This window comes from Carettochelys insculpta, chromosome 1 (genome assembly GCF_033958435.1).
Source record: "Carettochelys insculpta isolate YL-2023 chromosome 1, ASM3395843v1, whole genome shotgun sequence".
In the NCBI taxonomy this organism is placed as follows: domain Eukaryota; kingdom Metazoa; phylum Chordata; order Testudines; family Carettochelyidae; genus Carettochelys; species Carettochelys insculpta.
This window is the reverse complement of record NC_134137.1, coordinates 292,463,286-292,483,665: the sequence shown is the minus strand read 5'-3', so window position 1 is coordinate 292,483,665 and position 20,380 is coordinate 292,463,286. Positions and strand designations below refer to the sequence as shown.

Below are 20,380 nucleotides of genomic sequence, written 5' to 3'. Positions count from 1 at the left end.
AATTTTCATTGCTTTGAGTTTGAACACTCTCTTAATTGGGAAACTTTTAGATTTACAGTTTGCTTCAGTATCTGAATTCAGATTTCAGAGAACTACTTTGGTGTAGGTCATATAGCTTCAGAGATTCTTTTTTCTCTAAACTTTCTCATTAAAGAGGGGGAAAGCAAATGTTTGTGATGGCATTAAAATCAGGAGTACCACCCAGAGTTCCTGTTAGGTATTGTAAGTCAAAGGTCCACAGGATCCCATGCTGTTTCACTTGTGGAGTCACAGGTCTCTTTGGAAAGGTCTTGAGGTTCTCTCATTGACAGCCCACTGCAGGCGGGGATTTTAATTCCAGCCAACTGACTTTATTCTTTTCAACTGATCCACATCCAGTTTCTGTAACTGATTTGCAGCATCTCTCTCTTAACACCTTCTTGTTTGCTAGTGAAAGATGCTATTAAGAGAAAAGCTACATTCATTTGAACTCAAATTTTTAAGTTTCAGTTTGATTTCCATTCCTCTGGTAAATTCTAGTGCCTACACTCGCTCCTGTAGGAATATATTCATGCAACTAGTAACATGTTTCTAATGTGGCCACATTTAAGACTATATTTTGAGTTCAATGCAACCATCTTTCACAATCAGACGCCAGAACAGGTTGTAGAGTGAACCAAATTTAAGAGGTGTGATTTACCCAACTGTAGTATGTTTGAAATGCTGGGCTGTTCAGAGCTATGAACAATAATGGTCTGTTCTTCTTTAACAATTTAATTTCTACTTTTTTTCCCTTTCACTCATACATGTTAAGGATGTTGGGTTCCGACTGGACTCTCTCTATACCATCCTGCAACAGGAAGTTCTGCTACAGGAGGATGTGGAGCTGATTGAGCTACTTGACCCCAGTATCCTGTCTGCAGGGCAGTCCAAGCAACAGGAAAATGGACACCTTCCAACACTACACTCCCTAGCAACTCCTAATATTTGGTACTGTCCAGAAAACACCTATGACTGTGACCACCTATTTATTATAGCTGATTGGGAAACACACTTCCAGTTCAATTTTTTAAAAACGTTTGTTAAAAAAATTGTCCTGAATTATAACAAAAATCCAAACACTTGAAAATTTTTGTCCACCTAGAATTCTGCACAGAGTATTTGAAGCTTGAAGTACGTACAGGTTTGCAGGGACTGCAGATCAGACTGAAAGGCCCACCTTCTGTTTTCTAACAGACCGACTTTTCTTTCAAATTTTTCAGAAGTAAAATGGCAGTTTTGTAAAAGAAAATTCTGCTTTTGAACATAGCTGAAATGTGACTTTACCTTCTGTTTTTTCCAGGTAACTTGAAAAGGTTCAGGGCTGCCTAAAAAGATTTCTACAGCAGACTCTATAGAGGCTTTTATAACTTGGTAGTGTGCAGTGTACAGGGTAAATGAGTCTAGAATCTGGCAAGACAAAACTGTGATTACTTAGAGGATTTTGATTACCTAAATGAATCATGTCCTCTAACACTGTCTTCTTGAACCTGGAAGTGTAGACAGTACCTTTCTCATCCAACCTTGCTTTTAATGCTGAATAGTCTAAGTCACATTTTTGAAAGATTGACCTTTTAAATTGGTGCATTATTTTTCCACTAACTTGTTCAAACCAAGAAAATATGTCTCATGTCTACAGGCTAATTCTATACATAAAACCTCATAATCTGTCATTAAATTATCTTGTTCCTGTCTATAAATCTCTTAAAATCCTACAAAAACTTTGATGTAATTAAATGTAAAAAACATTGTAGTTGTATGTCTCATGACTTTCCTTAGTTGGTTAATCTTAGGAGTCAGTGGTAGAGATGACTTTGTCTATTGCTTTGTTTGCAGGGATGTCTCTCTTTTGCTTGCATTTGTTGGTGCATTGATTATATTACCTTCATGGTGGAATGGATCATTCTGGATGGTGTGGGGATTAGTTCTGTTTGTGTATGTGGTCATACGAGCTCTGAACACATGGAGAACAGCCAAGCTGCAAATGTCCCTGCGAAAATACAGTCTCCAGCTTGAAGAGACAGTGGCAAATAGCCGTGCATTTACTAATCTTGTGAGAAAAGCTCTGCGACTCATTCAAGAGACTGAAGTCATTTCCAGAGGATTTACCCTGTAAGTATTTTATAACTTCATTTTATATATGGATTCCTTCAATCCAATTAACTATTAAAATTCTATAATGTTATTCCCAATAATAGATGGAATCTGTTGGAAAACATTATATATTTTAATTTGAAGTTAAGATAGTCATTTACACAAAGTTGTGTAACTACCAGGATAATTACATTGAAAGTGTTCAAAATCTGACAGCTCTGTTTAGAAGTGTACACTATGGAGATCTTCTAATGAACAGCAGCTCTGTTATTTGGGCACCAAACTGCCCTTTATACCTTTTCAAAATCTCTGTGTATACTGCAGATAATGTTAACAAGTAATTATTTATGGGGCAGAGGCGGGATAGACAAAGGGCTCTAAGCCTCTTCAGCGAGTAGTCCTTGAAAGGTCATGTAATATTTTAATATTATATTTCAATATTTTGGTCAAAGTATTCAGCATTTTAGAATTGTAAACATGTTTTCTAACATTATCTGCCCTGCTAGTAATCTGTAGAATTGCATAATGAAAGTTTATATGAAAAAGTATTTTCTTTTGTGCTGTGCAATAGTCATTGTTTTCATCACATATAATCAAATGAATGCTTTGCAAGATCTTTTTGCATAGCCTGAAAATATTTTTTTCACATCTATTGCACCTCAGAAGCTTAAAACTCAGTGCTGTGAGCCAGCAGAAGGAGTCTTTTTCCCACTTAACGGGATTTGCTATTCTGATCCTAGCTGTGTGGCATCCTCAGTCGAATAGGTTCTTGTATGTTTTCTTCCTGATTTGGATGAATGAACATTGTGGCACACTGAACACATGCACTGATCTGAAAGCCACCAGACTAGTACCTGTGCATAGTCCTTCCCTTCTACTTTTTTTCAGTTAATGTAACTTCTAGCAACACTTTGTGCTATGGAACTCGGGGGCGGGAGGGGGGGTAAGAATGAGGAAAATGCAAAATAGTCCAGTCATTTTCTTTTTAAGATCAATAAAATACCTCTTTTTGCTCTGCTTTTGATTTATGGGATCTGTGTAACTTTCTGATATAAATTCTCTAATATGCACCAGGCCTTCTGAAGGGGGTGGGGGTGGGGCAAAGGAGGCAGTTGTGCCCGTTTCCAGCCTTTCAAAGGGGCCTGGATTGCCAGCTGCCACTGCCTAAGTAGCAGTGACAGCAGCTGGTGCTTTGGGCCTCTCTGAAATGCCACATCAGTGCTGCTCTCATGGGGGGAGGGGGGAGGCTCTGAGGGCTGACTGCCCTTGTCTCCACCCCTCCCACTCTTGGCTTTATCCCTCCTGGGGTGCAGACCCAGGCCCACGTTGTGCTACGTGCAAAACTGATATAGTATTCTACCTAGTTTGAATTAAATTCCTAACTTTAGATAATAAGATATTTGCTTTTGTCTCATCTACAACATATTTTACTGTCTTTTTGGCGTGTTTAAGCATGTCCGAAGTCAGCCTAGGTATGTTTTCATTGAGACAATACAATTAAGCTATATTCAGTCTTGTTTTCCCAGAAAGAGTCTCAAAAAGAATTTACTGTTAGGACTTGTCCACATTCATCATCACCAACAAACATGGGCTCAGTGCTCGTTGGTGCCTGATGCATCCCTCACTACTTCCTGCCATGTTCCCATGTCCAGTGTGAAGTGGCTTAGTCTCTGTAAACTAGTGCCGCGCCTCCGCATCTTCCCATTCTTTGTGGAGTCTCCTTCTCCTGTTGGAACCGTCCATTACGCCAGATAACAGGGTCTTGACTTTGCATACGTTGTTCATTCTGAAGGTATGCCCGAATAGCTGTAACTTGGGTTGTATAACTTTCTGCAGTAGGTTCTCCTTTGGTTGTATGTTCCTATACGGTTCCTCACTGGTGACCTTCTGCATCCATCCTTTTCTCAGGATCTTTCTATAAATACCCCTCTTCAATGCCAATATCCTTCTCTTCGAATCATTCGTTATCACCCATGTCTCACATCTGTACAACATGCTGCTGAATACACATTTTCCAGATGCTCAGTTTCATTCCTAAGCTAATCACTTTGCTTTTCCATATCTTATGCATTGCCTTCAAATTCGCTCTTGCTTTCACTATTCTAGTTGCTATTTCTTTTTTACAGTCTAGATCTTATGTCCTGTTGCTCCCCAGATACATGAACTTCTCTATGTTCTCTAGTTCGATCCCACGTACGCTGATCTTCCTTCCTATTTCCTTATCTCCAGATACCATTGTTTTTGTTTTGTTTATATTAATAATCAATCTGTACCGCTTCCCTTCCTCGTTTAGCACCTGCACCGTTCTTGCTAGCTTCTTTTCATCTTCCTCAATGATAACTATATCATCTGTGAACCTCAGGTCATTAATTCTCATCCCGTGCACCAATATCCCTTCTACCTCTTCCTTGATCTTGTCCATTGCTCTCTCTAGGTGCGTGATGAAGATACTCAGCACTATCGGATCTCCTTGTCCCATACCTCTACCCATTCTAAACCAACTTCCCAACTCTGCACATATTCTCACCACTGCCTCCACATTGTCGTTGATATCCTTCAACAACCATATCAGTGTGCTATGCACTCTGTGTGAGTCCAATCAACAAAGCAATTGTAGATGTTCTTGTTCTTTCATCGAGTTTTCTCCACTATCAGTCTGAGTCCCAGTATGTGCTGTATGGTACTTCTGTCTTTCCTGAATCCTGCTTGCTTATCTGCTAGATGTTCTTCTGTCTGCAATCTCAATGTCTCCATCAGTATCATTATCAGCACTTTGCCTAGATGACTTGTTAAGACAATTGTTCTGTAGTTCCTACACTCCAACACACTTGTTTTCTTGTGTATTGTTACTAGTACTGATCTTGTCCTTTTCGTAGGTGCCTTCCTTTCTTTCCATGCTATATTACATAGTCGGCATATTTCCTGAATTGTACCTTCTCTGCCATATTTGATCATCTCTCCCATGATCTTATCATTTCCAGGGCTCTTGCTGTTCTTTAGTCATTTCACTGCTCTTTCTACTTGCTCCTTCAAAATGCTCAGCAGAGATATCTCTTTTAGTTCTTTGAGCAGTCTCTCTGATATGCTTGGGTCCAACTGTGCTTTGTGCAGATGGGTGCAATATCTCGTCCATTGCTGCACAACCTTCTCCTTGTTCATGAGCATCTCGTCATTCTCATCTTTGATCACCCTCTGTTTCAGCTGCCACTTCCTATTAATATTCCTAATCATTTTATACACCTCCCTGCTCCTACACTCACTGTAATACCTCTTTATATCTTCACACTGCTCCTCTAACCATTTTGCTGAATCCATTCTGGTCGCTTTCCTTACCTCATTGTATTTTACTCTATAGTGCTGTTCCAACATCTTGGAAACATCCCTTCTGATCTTCAGTGCTCTTTTCTCTTGAACCAACTTCATTTCTTATTGATCTTCTCTTCTTCTGGAACTATCTGCTCAATTGCCTCTTCTATCGCCGTGGCTATCCCTACTAGTCTCTTATCTAGGTCATTCCCTGTGCCTTCATTCCTGATCTTCTCTTTGAGTGCTGTTCTATACACATGGCCTATTTCTTCCACGCCTAGCCTCGCCACATCTCTTCTTTTCTTAAACCATATCTTATACTTTTTCATGAGTTTCATCTTGATGTTCATGATAACTAGATTGTGGTCCGAGTCTATATCCACTCCTTGGAAAGTTCAGAACTGGTGTACTGATGTTATGTATCTCCTTTTTATGAAGATCGTATCTATCATGTTCTTGGACTTCCCATCATTCGAGTGTCATGTCCACTTCCACAGTGCTTTTGTTGGAATCTTGTGTTGCAGATCACCATCTCATGCTCCATAGCAAACTCTAATAGTTCCTCAACTTGTTCATTTCCTTCTCCATATCCAGATCTTCCAGTGACTCTCTCCCAACCTTAGTTAGCTGTTCTGACCTTCACGTTCCAATCTCCTCCTATGATTGACACATCTCTCTTCCGTATCTCCTCCAGCATCTTTGTCAAGTCTTTATAGACTAGCTCAGTCTGTTCCTCCATATTGTCTGATCTGTGTGCATACATCTAAATGACCGAGATGTTTCACTTCGAATCTCACTATCATCATTCTCACACTCACCAGTTTGTATCCTAACAATGCTCCTCTGCCTCTTTTGCTAAGAAGGAATGCTTTGTTTTGTTCCCTGACCAAATGACTTCCCAACCTCACATCTCTCCCAAGGCCATTCAACACATCTCTGCCAGTCCAAGTATATTGCATTAGAATTTCTCCATCTCCTTTTGAAGCAGCTCTAACTTTCCAGTTGCCCACAGTGTTCAGATGTTCCACATTCCAATTGATAGCATATGTGCTAGGTGTAATTATGTTTTGGTAGTCAACTTATCAACCCAACCCTGATTGTTCGATTGGTATCACGGACCTTGGTATCCGGGCGACATCCAAGCTGTCATCTTTTATCATTTAGACATACTGGCATCAGATTTCATTCTGAGTATTGTTTTACAATCAGCGCATCATCACTCATCTGACCAACCCTCCTTCTTTATCCAGGCTTGGGACTGGCATGGAACCCCTAGGGACTTCATGGCTGAGTTCTTGTCCACATTGCAATTGAGGAAAACATCTGATTTCCCCCCCCCTCTTTCTAGTTTTAATGAATCTGTGGTCTGATTGCTCAAAATTATTAGTGCCTGGTTCTTTAATTGCATATCTTGAACTAAATAGTTCAAAACAAAGGATGAGCTTCATGTTGACTCCTGATCTTATGTCCTCTTTTCTTTAAATCTGAGTAACTATTTAGAGAGGATATCTTTGGGGTGCATATGGGATGGAGTTGTGACTTGGGATGCCTAGGTTAAGCCTCACTGGAAATGCCCGGGTCAGGGTAAGCTGCAAAAAAGGACAACAATCCATTAGTATCAAAAATTAAAGGCTTTTATAAAGAAAAAAAAACAAGAAATGAATTGTTAAATAGTGAAGCAGTTGGACAAATAAAACTTCAAAGTCCACATACTTATTAATAGTATTGGTGAGTTTTCTGGCTCAAAAGACCACCTGAAACACATCCACAGCTTGGATGGGTCATTGAGAATCAGTCATTGGCTCAGAGCTTTGTTTGTAGAAAAGTTGCTCCAAAGGTGAGAAAATAAAGTGGAGGTGATGCAGCTGTCTTCTATACCTTTTGCCATAGGGACTGTACTTCTTTTGTCCTAAACACAAACTTCACAGCACATGGCACTGGGCTTCTATGGTGTGGTGATGAGCACCTCCCACTGATTGAACAGGTAATGAACATTCAAAACTTAACTGGGGCTTTAACAAGGGAGTGGCTGTTTCCTATGTACCTGGCTGAAGTGAAATGGAGTTGAAAGTGTTCTCCAAAGTAGTCACAGCAGAGCACTCTGGGACATCTTCAGAAGGTCAGTCCTTGTGAATGACATCTGATGAAGTGGGTCTTTGCCCACGAAAGCTTATGCTCCAAAATATCTGTTAGTCTGTAAGGTGCCACAGGACTTCTTCTTGTTCTCAAAAATACAGACTAACATGGCTACATCTCTGATACAGTTCTGTATGTTCACTCTCGTCAACTCAAGCATTACTTCTCTGGTGGAGGTGGAGAACATGGGTGAACTTTACAAGGCCTTTAGGTCAGTGGAAGGGGCTTGGTAGTGTGGACATGAACATTGTTAACTCGACCTGTTGTGGCATAAGTCAACCTAATGTTCTATTATAGTCCAGGCCCCAGAAGCAACATACATTTTGAAATACAAACACACACATACATATAAAGCTCACAATACAAAAAGTGATTCAACCATATAAATAAGATTATGATTCTTGACACATCGTAACATTTTCACTGACATGAGGCATACCTGTCACAGTTCATTGCAATTTTATAATATGAGTATTAATAATCTAAAGTGTCTCACAATTCCATACAGTATCACTGGGGGTGAGGTGGGGCGGGGTTTGAAGGTAACTCTCAGCAGGACCAAGCACCATCCCTGACATATTTTTTTTTTTTAAATCTATTTGAAAAAATTAGAAGGAACACTGGTGTGCCACTTTATCAATGTGGCTCAGTAAGTGCTCCTCTGGTAATTTTTATCATGGTCTCAGCAACATGAAAGGTGCTATTGGGTAAGTTTATTCTGTAAAAACATAATTCCATCTTCAGTTCCTTCCCTCAAGTATGTCAAATGCAACAGGTTTTCCTCCATCAGACATCAGGATGCTTTTAAAGAGAAACATGGACAATGTCCTCTCACTTTTGCAATTAGGTGTAGGTGTAGTCATTACCTTTCAAATCAAGGGTTTGTTTGTGTTTTGAAAGGTTCTGACTAATGAGTTCCAATCAGGTAGCCCTGTCTAGGGTCACTGCTTGGAATTCTTACTAGCCATTGAAAATGCTTCCATTTCCCTGCCCCTTATAAAAGTGTAATGTGTAAAAATGTAGAGTGATACTCCATTCTTTTCAATAATGAGGACTCTATTTAGTTGGCTCATGAGCCTTCCCAAATATTATTATGGCTCCTTTAGAGCTTGGTTCCAATTTGAAATATACACAGATGAATTGATGCACACAGCATGTTTATAGTGACACAGAGATAGCCGTGTTAGTCTGTATTCTATCAAAACAAAACAGCAGTCAAGTAGCACTGTAAAGACTAACAAAATAATTTATTAGGTGATGAGCTTTCTGAAGAAGTGGATCTGTCGCATGAAAACTCATCACCTAATAAATTATTTCTTTAGTCTTTAAAGTGCTGCATGACTGCTTTTTTTTGTTGTGATAGCATCTTTATAGAACAGCTGTCCCCAACCAATTCATTGGTATTGCTCTGTCTCAGTCCCACATCTCCTCCCTTTCTCCCCCACTTTGTTTTCAAGTAGCAGATGGTCTTACCCACAGACTGCAATAGCCCCAGGCTGCTTTGCTGAATGCTGTCTCACCAGGGATTGTTGCCTTTACTTGAAAGGTGTTTACAGTGCGTTTTTGTTTTAAAAAAACAAAAAGAGGTGCCAGAATTCAGCTGGCTCCTCACCCCCGCCCCCAGCAATCCTATGTCTGGAGCTACAGAGATGCTGGTACCATCACGTAGGCACAAAAAAAGCACTGAGTGTTTTAAAGGGACAGGGGAACATTGAGACTGCTAGGTTCCCTCCTGTGATCCTACAAAAGAGTCAGGCACCCACCCCCCAACCTTGTCAAGAGCTGTGTCCGCAGTACAGCATGGAACAAGTTGTAGCAATGTTCAGTGCCTCAGCGTGCTTACTTTCCACAGCCAACCAGAAAAGACTACATTGGATGGGAGGGGGAATACCCCACATCTCCAAGTCCTTGCAGGTTCCCCAGCTGCAGCAGCAGGCGGGGTGGGAATCCTCAGCAGCTCTCCAGCCCTGTCAGTGAGGGAGGGAATCCCCAGAAGCTCAGCACTCACTGCAGCCCCGTCTCAGCTGAGCTCCTTTGAGTGCTAGAAAACATGCTGATCTCATAGACAACTTTGTCATTCTTCAGGTTACCTTGCCCCTTCCGTGTGTTCTTGGGCTCCTCTGTCTCCTGCTGCCTCTCACCCACTTCTCTGTTTTTGCCACGCCTTGCCTCCCTCATCTCTTGGGACCCCTCTCATTTTCATCCTTCCTACTGCTGCTGCCTCTACCTCTGCCCTTTCACCTGTTTGCTCGTACTTCCTCCCACTCTTTGCTGCCCCAGCCATCAAATCACCTCCTGGTTGCTGCCTCCTCCTCTCCTGAAAAACCCCTAATCTTGTTCAGGAAAACTGCTGGTACCTGGGGAGGGGGTCCTACGCCGGGATCTGATGAGGAACAGTTGGTCCAGCTGCTGTGGTAAGCGGTGAATCTGGCCTGCAAGAAGACCTTTCTCTGAGAACAATCCCCACAGCCACAGGAGAAGAGATAAGGCTGCTTGCACAGATTGCCCCTGCACATTCAACAGGGAGTTCTGGCATGTGTTGGGGGGAAGGATTATAAGAAATCAGCCAACCAGCTGCCACAGGGCGTTGGGAGTGGTGTCTTTGACCCTTGAGAAGGCATTGCCTTGGCTAGGGGCACAAACAGAGCTGGGCAAAAGCCCAGACCAATCCATTACAGGGCTTGTGATCAAGGAGGCCCCTCCACCATGCCCTATAGAGCGCTGTCTCACACAGACTTTTCCTTTGGGCCTCCAGCCTGAGCAGCTGCATGCTAGGGGGAAAAGAGAGAGGAAATCAAAAGCCCTTCCTCCCACAAGCATTCAGAGACTTTCTCCTTGGCCTGGGTGATTGCTCAACACCCAGGCCTGCACCCCAACATTCTGCCTCAGGCTGGAGCCCCCTGCCAGCACCCCACTTCCATCCCTTCCTTTATCCCAACACTCTTCCCCAACCCAGAGTCTATCCCTGAGCCCAAATTCCCTCCCAGAGTTTGCACCGTTCATCTTGCTGCTCACAAGTCCCTTGTTCCCAGGTCAGTGACAGTGAGGATAGGGGAGAGGAGTGATGGACAGGGGGTGGGGCAAGGGGGAAGAGATGGAGTAGAACAAAAAGTGATCTTGGGAATAAAAAGTTTGGAGACCACTATCACAGAAGTGTCACCAGCACTCCTGTGCAGTAATGATGTTATTTATGTGCTGCAGTATGAACCTGTGCCACAGAAATCTCATTTCAGCCTTATTTAATATCTAGCTCGTGAGACCGAGAGAGCTTGCAACTGCAGTATCTTACAATTGGGATAGATTTCGGTGGTATAGAAAAAAGTTGAGTTTATCCTCAGCAGTTTTTCCTCTTGCCTTTCACGGCTGCTACACAGCATGGTCCAGTAACATTTAACAGAGGTCCTGGGATGATGTATCTCTGGTACATTCAGAAAATTAGTACAGTAGGGTCTCAGAGTATGCGAAGTCCGAGTACGCAATTCCACTCTTACGTGTCTGACCCTGATTCCTATTGTAAACCCTGCACTGTGATTTTCAATTGCTCTTAACTCACTCCCCCTGCCCTGGCTCAACACACCCGGCTCTGCACGGCCCTGGCTTAGCACCTCCCCCACTCCGCTCACCGCCAGCACATAGGTCCTGCTCACCCCCCCACTCTCACCTCTGGCTCTAGGTCACCACCCCTCAGGCGCGACTCCCGCTCAATCTCCCTGGTCCCAGTTCAACACCCTGCCAGCTCACCAACCGCGTGTAGCTCCGGCTCACCCCGCCCACACCTGGCTCTGGCTCTGGCATAGCACCCCTCACACACAGCTCCAGCTCACATCCCAGTCCCTGCCCCAGTTTAAACTGCCCACTCTGGTTCAAGTCACACGCAGCTCCGGATCCATCCTCCCTCCCCCACTTAAGCTGCATGCACGCAGCTCTGGTTCAAGCTGCCTGCTCCCATCCCACGCGGCTCTGGTTCAACACCCCACCCCCCAGTTCAACCCCACTGCTAGTTCACCACCCGTGCCCAGCTCTGGTTCTTGTTCTGGTTCAACCCCTTGCAGCCCTGCGGCCGGGCTCACCATCTGAGCAGGGCTTCAGCTCACCACCCCCATGCACAGGTCCAGCTCAACTACACCCCGCTGCAGCCCTAACCCACCCCAGGCTTAGCCCCCTCCCCACCTCCCATGGCCCCAACCCACCGCCAGACTTAACCCTCCCCAACTGCCCCGCCCCCAACCCAGGACTTACCTTTCTTCTGCTTCCTCAGTTGCAGAACGTGTGTTCTGCTGGGCAAAAAGCCAGACCTCCACTTACACAAAATCCAGGTTTACGCAAAGGCATGCGGAATGGAACCCTCGCGTACTCTGAGACCTTACTGTAAATGATTCCAGTTTGATGTTTCTCAGGGACAATGGAAAGAAGAAGTCGGCCCTATAAGTTTATACAAACTGTTGAGATTAACACCTGATACGACAACAAATATTACAAATCACAAAACAACTCTGTTTTGCAAGGCTGTACATAGGGTGCATGAGTGTCTTTTAGTAGACTCTTGCCGTGGAGATAACACCTGTAGATTTCTGCCTGCTTTTTTGACTTGCTCCTTAACTTTTCCAGACATACTTCTTACAATCCATTGAAGCGTGTGGGTTAAAAGACTGAAATGAGAGTTTACCTGTGGACATTGACTTCAAATAGTCGCAACAATGTTGAGAGCAAATCTGTAACAGATGATAATTTTAAGGTTCCAGTGAAAACACTAAACTGGGCGCACATATTAATTTTGATTTTGTAAAATTGCAAGCTACTGGTGTTTTATTTCTTTTATAACTTTTATAATGAAAAATGTTTTACCCTTCAAAACATTATTAATCTTGTATATTAATATAGTATGATGTTTTTAAAGCTAATGTGTTTAACATGCCTTTATTTTAATAAATATCTTGAACATTATTAAGAATACCGTACATTAACAGAAGATTAGTCACTACTAAATTTTCTGTTTTTGTAACTTAAATACAAAAATATTTAAAATTCACCCAAATGCACTTCAGTTTATTTACAAAATAGATAATTTTTTTAATAATAGGACTTATTTAAAGCTCTCCTTCAGTCTGTTCCCACAAGCAAGTATCACAATGAAACACTAATATGCATATGTCTATGTTGAGATCAATGTCTATATAAAAATCTTAGTATAGGTAATTCAGTGTGCAGAATCTTTGCTTCATTTTGTATTTCTAGCTGTAACACTGCCAGAGGAACCTCTGTAGTTATTATGGTAAATTGTCCTATCATTCAAGTGTCTGATAGACTTATCAAACTGTGTGACTTTCCTTGTACTGGCAGGTGGTAGTGGTGGGGAATACAGATAAATTTAAATAGATAGTATCACGGCATATCTGTAGAATATTTAACAAGAGGTCACGTAGCACCTTAAAGACTAACAAATTTATTAGATAATGAGCTTTCGTGGGTAAGACTCACTTATCAGGTCTTACTCTTGAAAATTTATTACCAACTAAATTTGTTAGTCTTTTAGGGTTACAGGACTGCTTGTTATTTGTGAAGCTACAGAGTAACATGGCTACCTCTGTGAAACTATAAAACAATTGTAAGAGCAAAGGAATTAGATGCATGTGGAGACTATATGTTAACATACATATTTTTAAAACTTACAGTGGACTTATGTTCGGGTCAGAGCTTATTAGCCTTTCAGCATCTCTGTACAGTGCTTTCTTTTTGTAGGACCTGATCCTGTACAGTTGAGGTCCATAGGAATTTTGCCATTGACTCCAATGGGAGTAGGATCCAGGACCTTTACAGAGTTGTCAGACTTTTTTCATTTAAATGTATCACTGATATGGTAAAATTTTTTTGCTTTAATTATATATATTGACACATTAAAAAAAGGTTTTTCTTTTGTGAGTAAGAGATATATTAGAGTGAAAATGATGTGTTGTCTTTTTAAAATTGTTTAGGACATCTGTACAGTTGTATCACATTTTACTTTTCAAGTTTGCTTGACAGGGTCAGTGCCGCTTGCTCATTTAATAAAGCTGGACAGCATCCTAGTCAGCATCTCATTGGTCTTCGTAAAGCTGTTTACCGATCTGTCAGAGCCAACTTTCAAGCTTCAAGACTAGCTACTCTGTACATGCTGAAAAAATATCCTTTTTGTAAAAACCTACAAATGCAGACATTTATGAGTGAATTACCTATCCACGTAGAAAGAACACTTAATTGTCTTAACAAATACAGCTGGCACCAGTAGAAACTTTTGGTGTCTAATTAAATGTGTGCAGGAAGGAAGGGAGAAGGCTGCAAAGTGTCTTTTTGAGTTATGTTGGAGACAGCACATCCTTAAAATATTTCTTAGGTTTTTGTCATTGCTCAATCTAAAATAATCAAATTTTACTATGTCTCGCAAGCATTTGCCCTTCGTGCCAATATCGATATGTGTTTTAGTCCTTTCCCTTTCATTATTCCTGTTAACCATTTTTATTTCCTTCCTTCCAAAGTAACTTTTGTCTCAGCTACCTACCCTCTCACTTTGTGTCTCCATTGCCATATCTAGCCTCCAGGTTAAAGGGTAAGTGATTTCCTGTTTCATGAAAGCTGAGTGGCACTGTTGCAAAATAGGGTAGCCAAGAGGCAGAGTCCTCAATGAGGATTTTCTGCCTCCAAAATCAAATGTTGCACTTTTCACAACCAGTTCAAATTCTGTATGCCAAAGCATGATCTTATAGTGCATTAAAAAAATGGCTGTGCTATATCTGTGCCATAACTGGGAAAATATCAGAACTGCCAATGGGCTGCTTTCAAAAATATGTGACTGTATTTCTACCTCCCCAGAAAAATCACAAGCTTGCAAATAAATGTGCATGGTAACATAGTGAAAAATCTGTCATTACCAATAAATGCTGTTTTCTTGGAATATATAGTTTGCTTAATATTGAGGGCATTCCTGAATGTGTGTGTCTGTATGCGTAACAGGTGTAGTGATATTCTAGTTCAGAGGAAATAAGTGTTTGTTATTGTTTATCTAGGGATGTGAATCCTGTTTTTGTGTTCAAGATGTCACGGATTCATATCCTGAGATAACCCTGGAGATCAGATTTATTTTCAGTATATGTGAAGGAAAACAAAAACAGTCATATCCGGAGTGACTGAAATAGTTTTATAAAAGTAACTTTGATTTCTGGATTGAATATAAGCAAGAATAAAGGACTGGAAAAGAGAACTGGAAGGGGGAATAATATATGTTGTCTTCTCAGAGATCCTTCTGTACCAGAGTGTAAACAGATACACTTCGTATTTAATACTAACTGCTGTATAGCTCATTGGGCAGGAGAGAAGATCGTGGATTCATAGACCACTGGAATTCCTTCAACAGAACTGCTTTGGTTTGAATTGGACTGGGTCTACTTCAGCAGAAGGGTTGCCACACTCTTAGCTTACAAATACTGTCAAGGGTGGTTTATATTAGGAAATGAGGAAGAAGGAGATCTTTTGCTTAACTCAGAAAATTTGATATTTACTTTTGCCTTATTTTGTGTGGTTTAAAGATGGAGTTTCACCTGTCACAAAAAGTGAGTAGGTGACACAGCAGTGGAATTCATTAGCCAAAAACTAGAAGAAATAAGTGAATTTTGAGGAAGGATTTGAAGGTGGAATATGGGGATGCTTGACACACAGGAAGAGGGCCAGTAGGGTCCATTCCAAGCCACAGTAACTTGGTGCTACTCTGAATTATTGTAATGACCATTTACTCCCTTTGAATCTCAGCTGCCATGTCCTGTGCAGACAGAACATGTAGGGCAGAGGAGTTGAGATTTAGGCATAGGTGGATCTGTGCAATGTATGAAAATGGAGAATAAGAGGGCTGAATTTTAACACTCATAATTTGGAGCAACTTGCCCAGAGTTACTGTAGCTTGTAATGGACCCTACTGGCTGTTGTTGTCCACAGATTACTTTGAATGTACCACATTCCATCCCGAGTCTCCCAAGGTCTTTCGCTCCTCCAGCACTGGAGAGTACTTAAAGCTGTCTGGATCATCCAAGGGTTTCCTCACACTGTAGGATTTTCAGCTGTCACCAGGGGAGCCACATGGCAAGCAAGGGAAAGATTTAGAGTAGCTTCTAGATTAGAGAGGTTCAACCTGTACAGATTTGTCTCATGGTATATATGAAGTGTGGATGCTTCAATGGTAGGCACTCTATTTTTATATAAATAAAAAATATGGAGCAGTTCCCAAACACGAGCATTATAAAAGAGGTACGGATCAAAGGAGTATTTGAGAGGAGCTCAGCTAACAAACGAATTTTAAAAAAAACAAACATGGCTATTTGAAAAGTTTTGAATGAATCCTGAAGCAATAGACAAGTAGACAAAAAACAGTGATTTTCATAAATGTGAGTGTTTAGATAAATACAGCTCACATCCAATGTAGGTTGTCATATGGTGGTTATCTGCTCAGACTTGTTTGATGTGTATTAGTAAATATGCACTCCCTCCCATTCCCCACCAAAATGTCCTGTTGGAGGCAGGAATAAAAAGCACCTTTTGGGGACCAAAGAGGCCCTGTCAGACCAAACAGCATATTGTAAACATTGTCTTGTTAGTATTCTTTCTGGTAGAATTAAATGTTTTCTTTTGGATATTCTTGTGACAGCCATGTGTTATTACAGAGCGTTAAAAAACTTAATACGTAGTTTTGTTCATAGCTGTATAGATTGCATACACCTAGTACTGTGTTGTTATTTAGTCAAATTAGACTGGAAATTGAGCAAACATGTACTTCAGGCTAACATGTCAAAGCTTACAACTCCCTTAACATTTTTTTTGTGAAAATAAATTAATATCTGGATATTTTATGACACAACAAATTTTAATTATCACCATGTTGAACAGTGTTAAAATTTAATTTAAAACATCAGAAGTAGTATCACTTTCAGCTTATATGAAGTTCTAATATTGGATTTGATGGACAGTATCCTTTTCTGAGCTGGAAGATCTTCCACTCGTGTTCTGTACTTGTTATGTTAAAGATCAGTCTTGCATTGTGGAAACAATATATAACTGCACCCTATCACATCTTTCTTTTTCAAAGCTGAGTCATTCATAACAAATGGCACAAGTACCACACTGCACCGAAAACCTACTGATCGCTATACTTATCTACACCCTTCTAGTTTCCATCCTGCACACATGACTAGATCCATTGTTTACAGTCAAGCTCTTAGGTACAATTGCATTTGCTCTGATCCCACTGACAGAGACCAAAAACTACAAGAACTTTACCAAATATTCATAAACCTGAATTACCCACCAGGAGAAGTAAAAAAACAAATCAAAAGGGCCAGATGAATACCCAGAGACCAGCTACTCCAAGATCGGCCCAAAAAAGCCAAGAACAGAACACCACTGGTCATCACCTACAGCCCCCAATTCAGGCCACTGCAATGAATTATTAAAGACCTACAACCTACCCTTAATCAGGATGCCACATTCCAGAAGGCCCTGGGTGACATGCCTGTTCTCTCCTACAGACAACCTCCCAACCTCATGAGGTTCCTCACTAACAGCCACAGTCTATAGCCCAGGAATACCAGTCCTGGAACCTTTCCCTACAACTAAGCCATTGACAAAGGGTCAATGGGCACAAAACAGACATCAAAACACTTCAGATCCACAAACCAGTTAGTCAACATTTTAATGGAGTGGGGCATTCTGTCAATGACCTAAAGGTATGTAGAAAGGTATGTGTGTTACTGAAGAAGAATTATCGCACCGTTCTGGAAAGGGAAACAGCCGAGCTGGCTTTTATATTCAAATTCGGCACATTAACACATGGTTTAAATCATGATGGGAACTTTCTGAGTCACTATAGGGGCTCGTCTGCATACTTGGCTCAATCTAATTCTTGACCTTCCCCCTCCACCCCCCCACTCTCTGATTTGCTCACCTTGATTATCTTTTTCTGATTTGTCCTCCTTGCTTACTGTTTTTGGTTCTCTGTGCCTTAAATATTGCGTCTGTTCTGGTCTGGCTATGGTCTGAAGAAGTGGGTCTGTCCCACGAAAGCTCACCTAATAAACTACTTTGCTAGTCTTTAAAGTGCAACTTGACTGCTTTTTGTTTGATAGTGTATAGACTAGCACGGCTTCCTCTCTGTTACTATTCTCCAGAGGTATTTGCAGAATAACTGAAGAAAGCACATGCATGTAAAGGTTACTTTTTACTCAGACAAAGGGACTTCTCCATCATTTGACATTTATAAGGTTTGCAGTGTGAACTGATGAAATTAGTTGGAATTTCTACATATTTCAATTAATGCAGGATTAAGCTTGGATGGGTAACAGTTTATGACCTCTGTTATTCCGGAGGTCAAACTACACAATTGTAATGATCTTTCTCACCTTAAAATTCTATGGGTCATATCTTAAACTGATGTAAATGAGTGACTGAGTTTGGTGGAGCTATATCAATTTGCATACTCTGAGGAGCTGGATTAATGAATCTCTCATTTTGCTACAAATGGGATAAATCCTCCTCTTGTGACAAAATACAAAGAGTAGCAAAAGATTTGTGGAGGAAAGAATGTGTTGTTTAGCTGCTAAAGTGCAAGACGTCTGGCTTTTATTTCTAACTTTGCCATAGCCTTGCTGTGTGACTATGCCGCAAGTCTCTTAATGTCTACTTATGTGAGTTTCTTCACTTGCTTATCTGACATGGGTGTTGTGAGGTTTAATTCTTGAAGATTTGTAGGACTGTAAAATTCTGGGTTGGTGAGCGCTACAGAAGTGCAGGTTTTATTAGTTACTATTTGTTACTGTATTGGTGACTGTTGTTGGCATGTAGACTTCTATACAAATCTACGTGTGAGGCAGATGTCTAGGTTACTGCAGACTGACATTGCCAACAGACCCCAGCGTGTGATGTGGTGAATTAATTGCTATTAGTGTGACATTCTGATATTTGGGGCATTTCAGACCCAATCTGACCCCAAGCTTTCTACTTTATACCCCACTTGGATTTTATTTTAGCCAGAGTGCTTTTGCATACTATGTAGTCATTCTCAGCTTCAAACTTCAACTGGTCATGACATCGGAGAAATAGCATTTTAATGGAATAAACTCATACCAAAGCATGTAAACGCAAGTGTGTTATATATTTCTCAGCTGTGTTGACTTCAGGGAGACTTACATCTTTGGTCTATTACTACTACTCTCACAACTTTATGAAAATGTAGATTTTGTATCAAGAAACACTGAAAAAACACAATGCAGGGTTTTTGTTTTAATTCCTTAGATAAAAATTAAGGAAATGGTAGGTTAAATGTTGTAAAATGCACCAACTTTGGTGATGAGTTAGTGCCCGGGTTGGGCCAGGATTATTTTTTATTTTTATTTATTTTGTGTGTGTGTGTGTGTGTGTGTGTGTGTGTGTGTGTGTGTAAAATTTGGTCAGTTTGTACAAAAATGAACACCTTTGCTATTGTACAGAGCACCTTGAATAAGTAAATGCTTAATGTATAGTTTCACTACAGTTTTTTTAAACAAGTTGCTAAAAATATTAGATATGGAACAATTGGATAAAAAGCTCCAAACAAAAGTGTCTTTTGCCAGATGCTGACTGTAAGGTGAAAAATGGAGCATGTTCAACTCTTACAGAAATCAGTGAATCATAACCGATTTCATTGGAATTAATGTTGCAGGGCGGGTCCATTGGGAAGTGAAATTGCTCAGCATCTTACATTTTCATCAGTTCACTTTTATGAGGTGTGTTATTCCTTTCATGTAAATTGTTTTGTAAGTGCCAAGTATTTGTACTTATGCACTGATATACAACACCCTTGGTGAGCATGGTGCTTTACAGGCAAATAAGATAAGGTTGCTGCCCTGAAGAAGAGCTGTCTAATCTGTGCTATATATTTGAAATTTTGTGCTGAACTGCTGGGTGTTTTTTTGCTTTAACAAGATACTTTGCATTCTCTTGGTCCCAAGTTGTAAATGAAATAAAGTAAATAGATTTTGCACAAATATATGGACAACTGTAAACGCAGGTGGCTGCCCACTTTACTGAATTTTGACTTTGATAGGAGTCGCTAGTTGATACTCAAAAATGTATTTGTTTCAAGCTAAAAGTGTATTACTGGTAATTCTTGAGATTCTTCATTGTATTACCAAAACAAAAAAGCAGTCCAGTAGCACTTTAAAGACTAACAAAATAATTTATTAGGTGATGAGCTTTCATGGGACAGACCTGCTTCTTCAGATCATAGCCGTACCAGAACAGACTCAATATTTAAGGCACAGAGAACCAAAAGTAGTAATCAAGGTTGACAAATCAGAAAAATATTATCAAGGTGAGCAAACCAGCAGAGGGGCAGAAGGCAGGGCGGGGGTGGGGAGTCAAAAATTAGATAAAGCCAAGTATGCAAAAGATCCCCTATAATGAGCTAGAAAATTCCCATCCCAGTTCAAGCCATGTGTTAATGTGTCAAATTTGAATATAAAAGAGAGTTCAGCAGCCTTTCCAAACTGTTGTGAAAATTCGTCTTCAGTAAAACACAGACTTTCAGGTCATTAACAGAATGGCCCACTCCATTAAAGTGCTGGCTGACAGGTTTGTGAATCAGGAGTGTTTTAATGTCTGTTTTATGCCCATTAATTCTTTGTCTAAAAGAGTTTGAAGTCTGTCCAATATGTAAAGCATCTGGGAATTGTTGGCACATGATGGCATATATGACATTAGTTGATCTGAAGAAGTGGGTCTGTCCCACAAAAGCTCATCAGCTAATAAATTATTTTCTTAGTCTTGAAAGTGC

At 40.7% G+C, this 20,380-nt stretch overlaps 1 protein-coding gene across 2 annotated transcripts in view; it reads left to right on the top strand.

The window, feature by feature from the left end:
• Positions 1-20,380, top strand: part of VEZT (vezatin, adherens junctions transmembrane protein) — a 106,333-nt gene that overhangs the window by 49,671 nt on the left and 36,282 nt on the right. Inside the window, exons 4-6 of one of the 2 annotated variants that reach the window (XM_075011705.1) lie at positions 794-969; positions 1,855-2,130; positions 13,576-13,713. In XM_075011705.1, the coding sequence (XP_074867806.1) occupies positions 794-969; positions 1,855-2,130; positions 13,576-13,713 (590 nt within the window). Of the gene's footprint in view, positions 1-793; positions 970-1,854; positions 2,131-13,563; positions 13,714-20,380 lie in introns of both variants that reach the window. The other variant, XM_075011695.1, reaches the window with a different exon arrangement.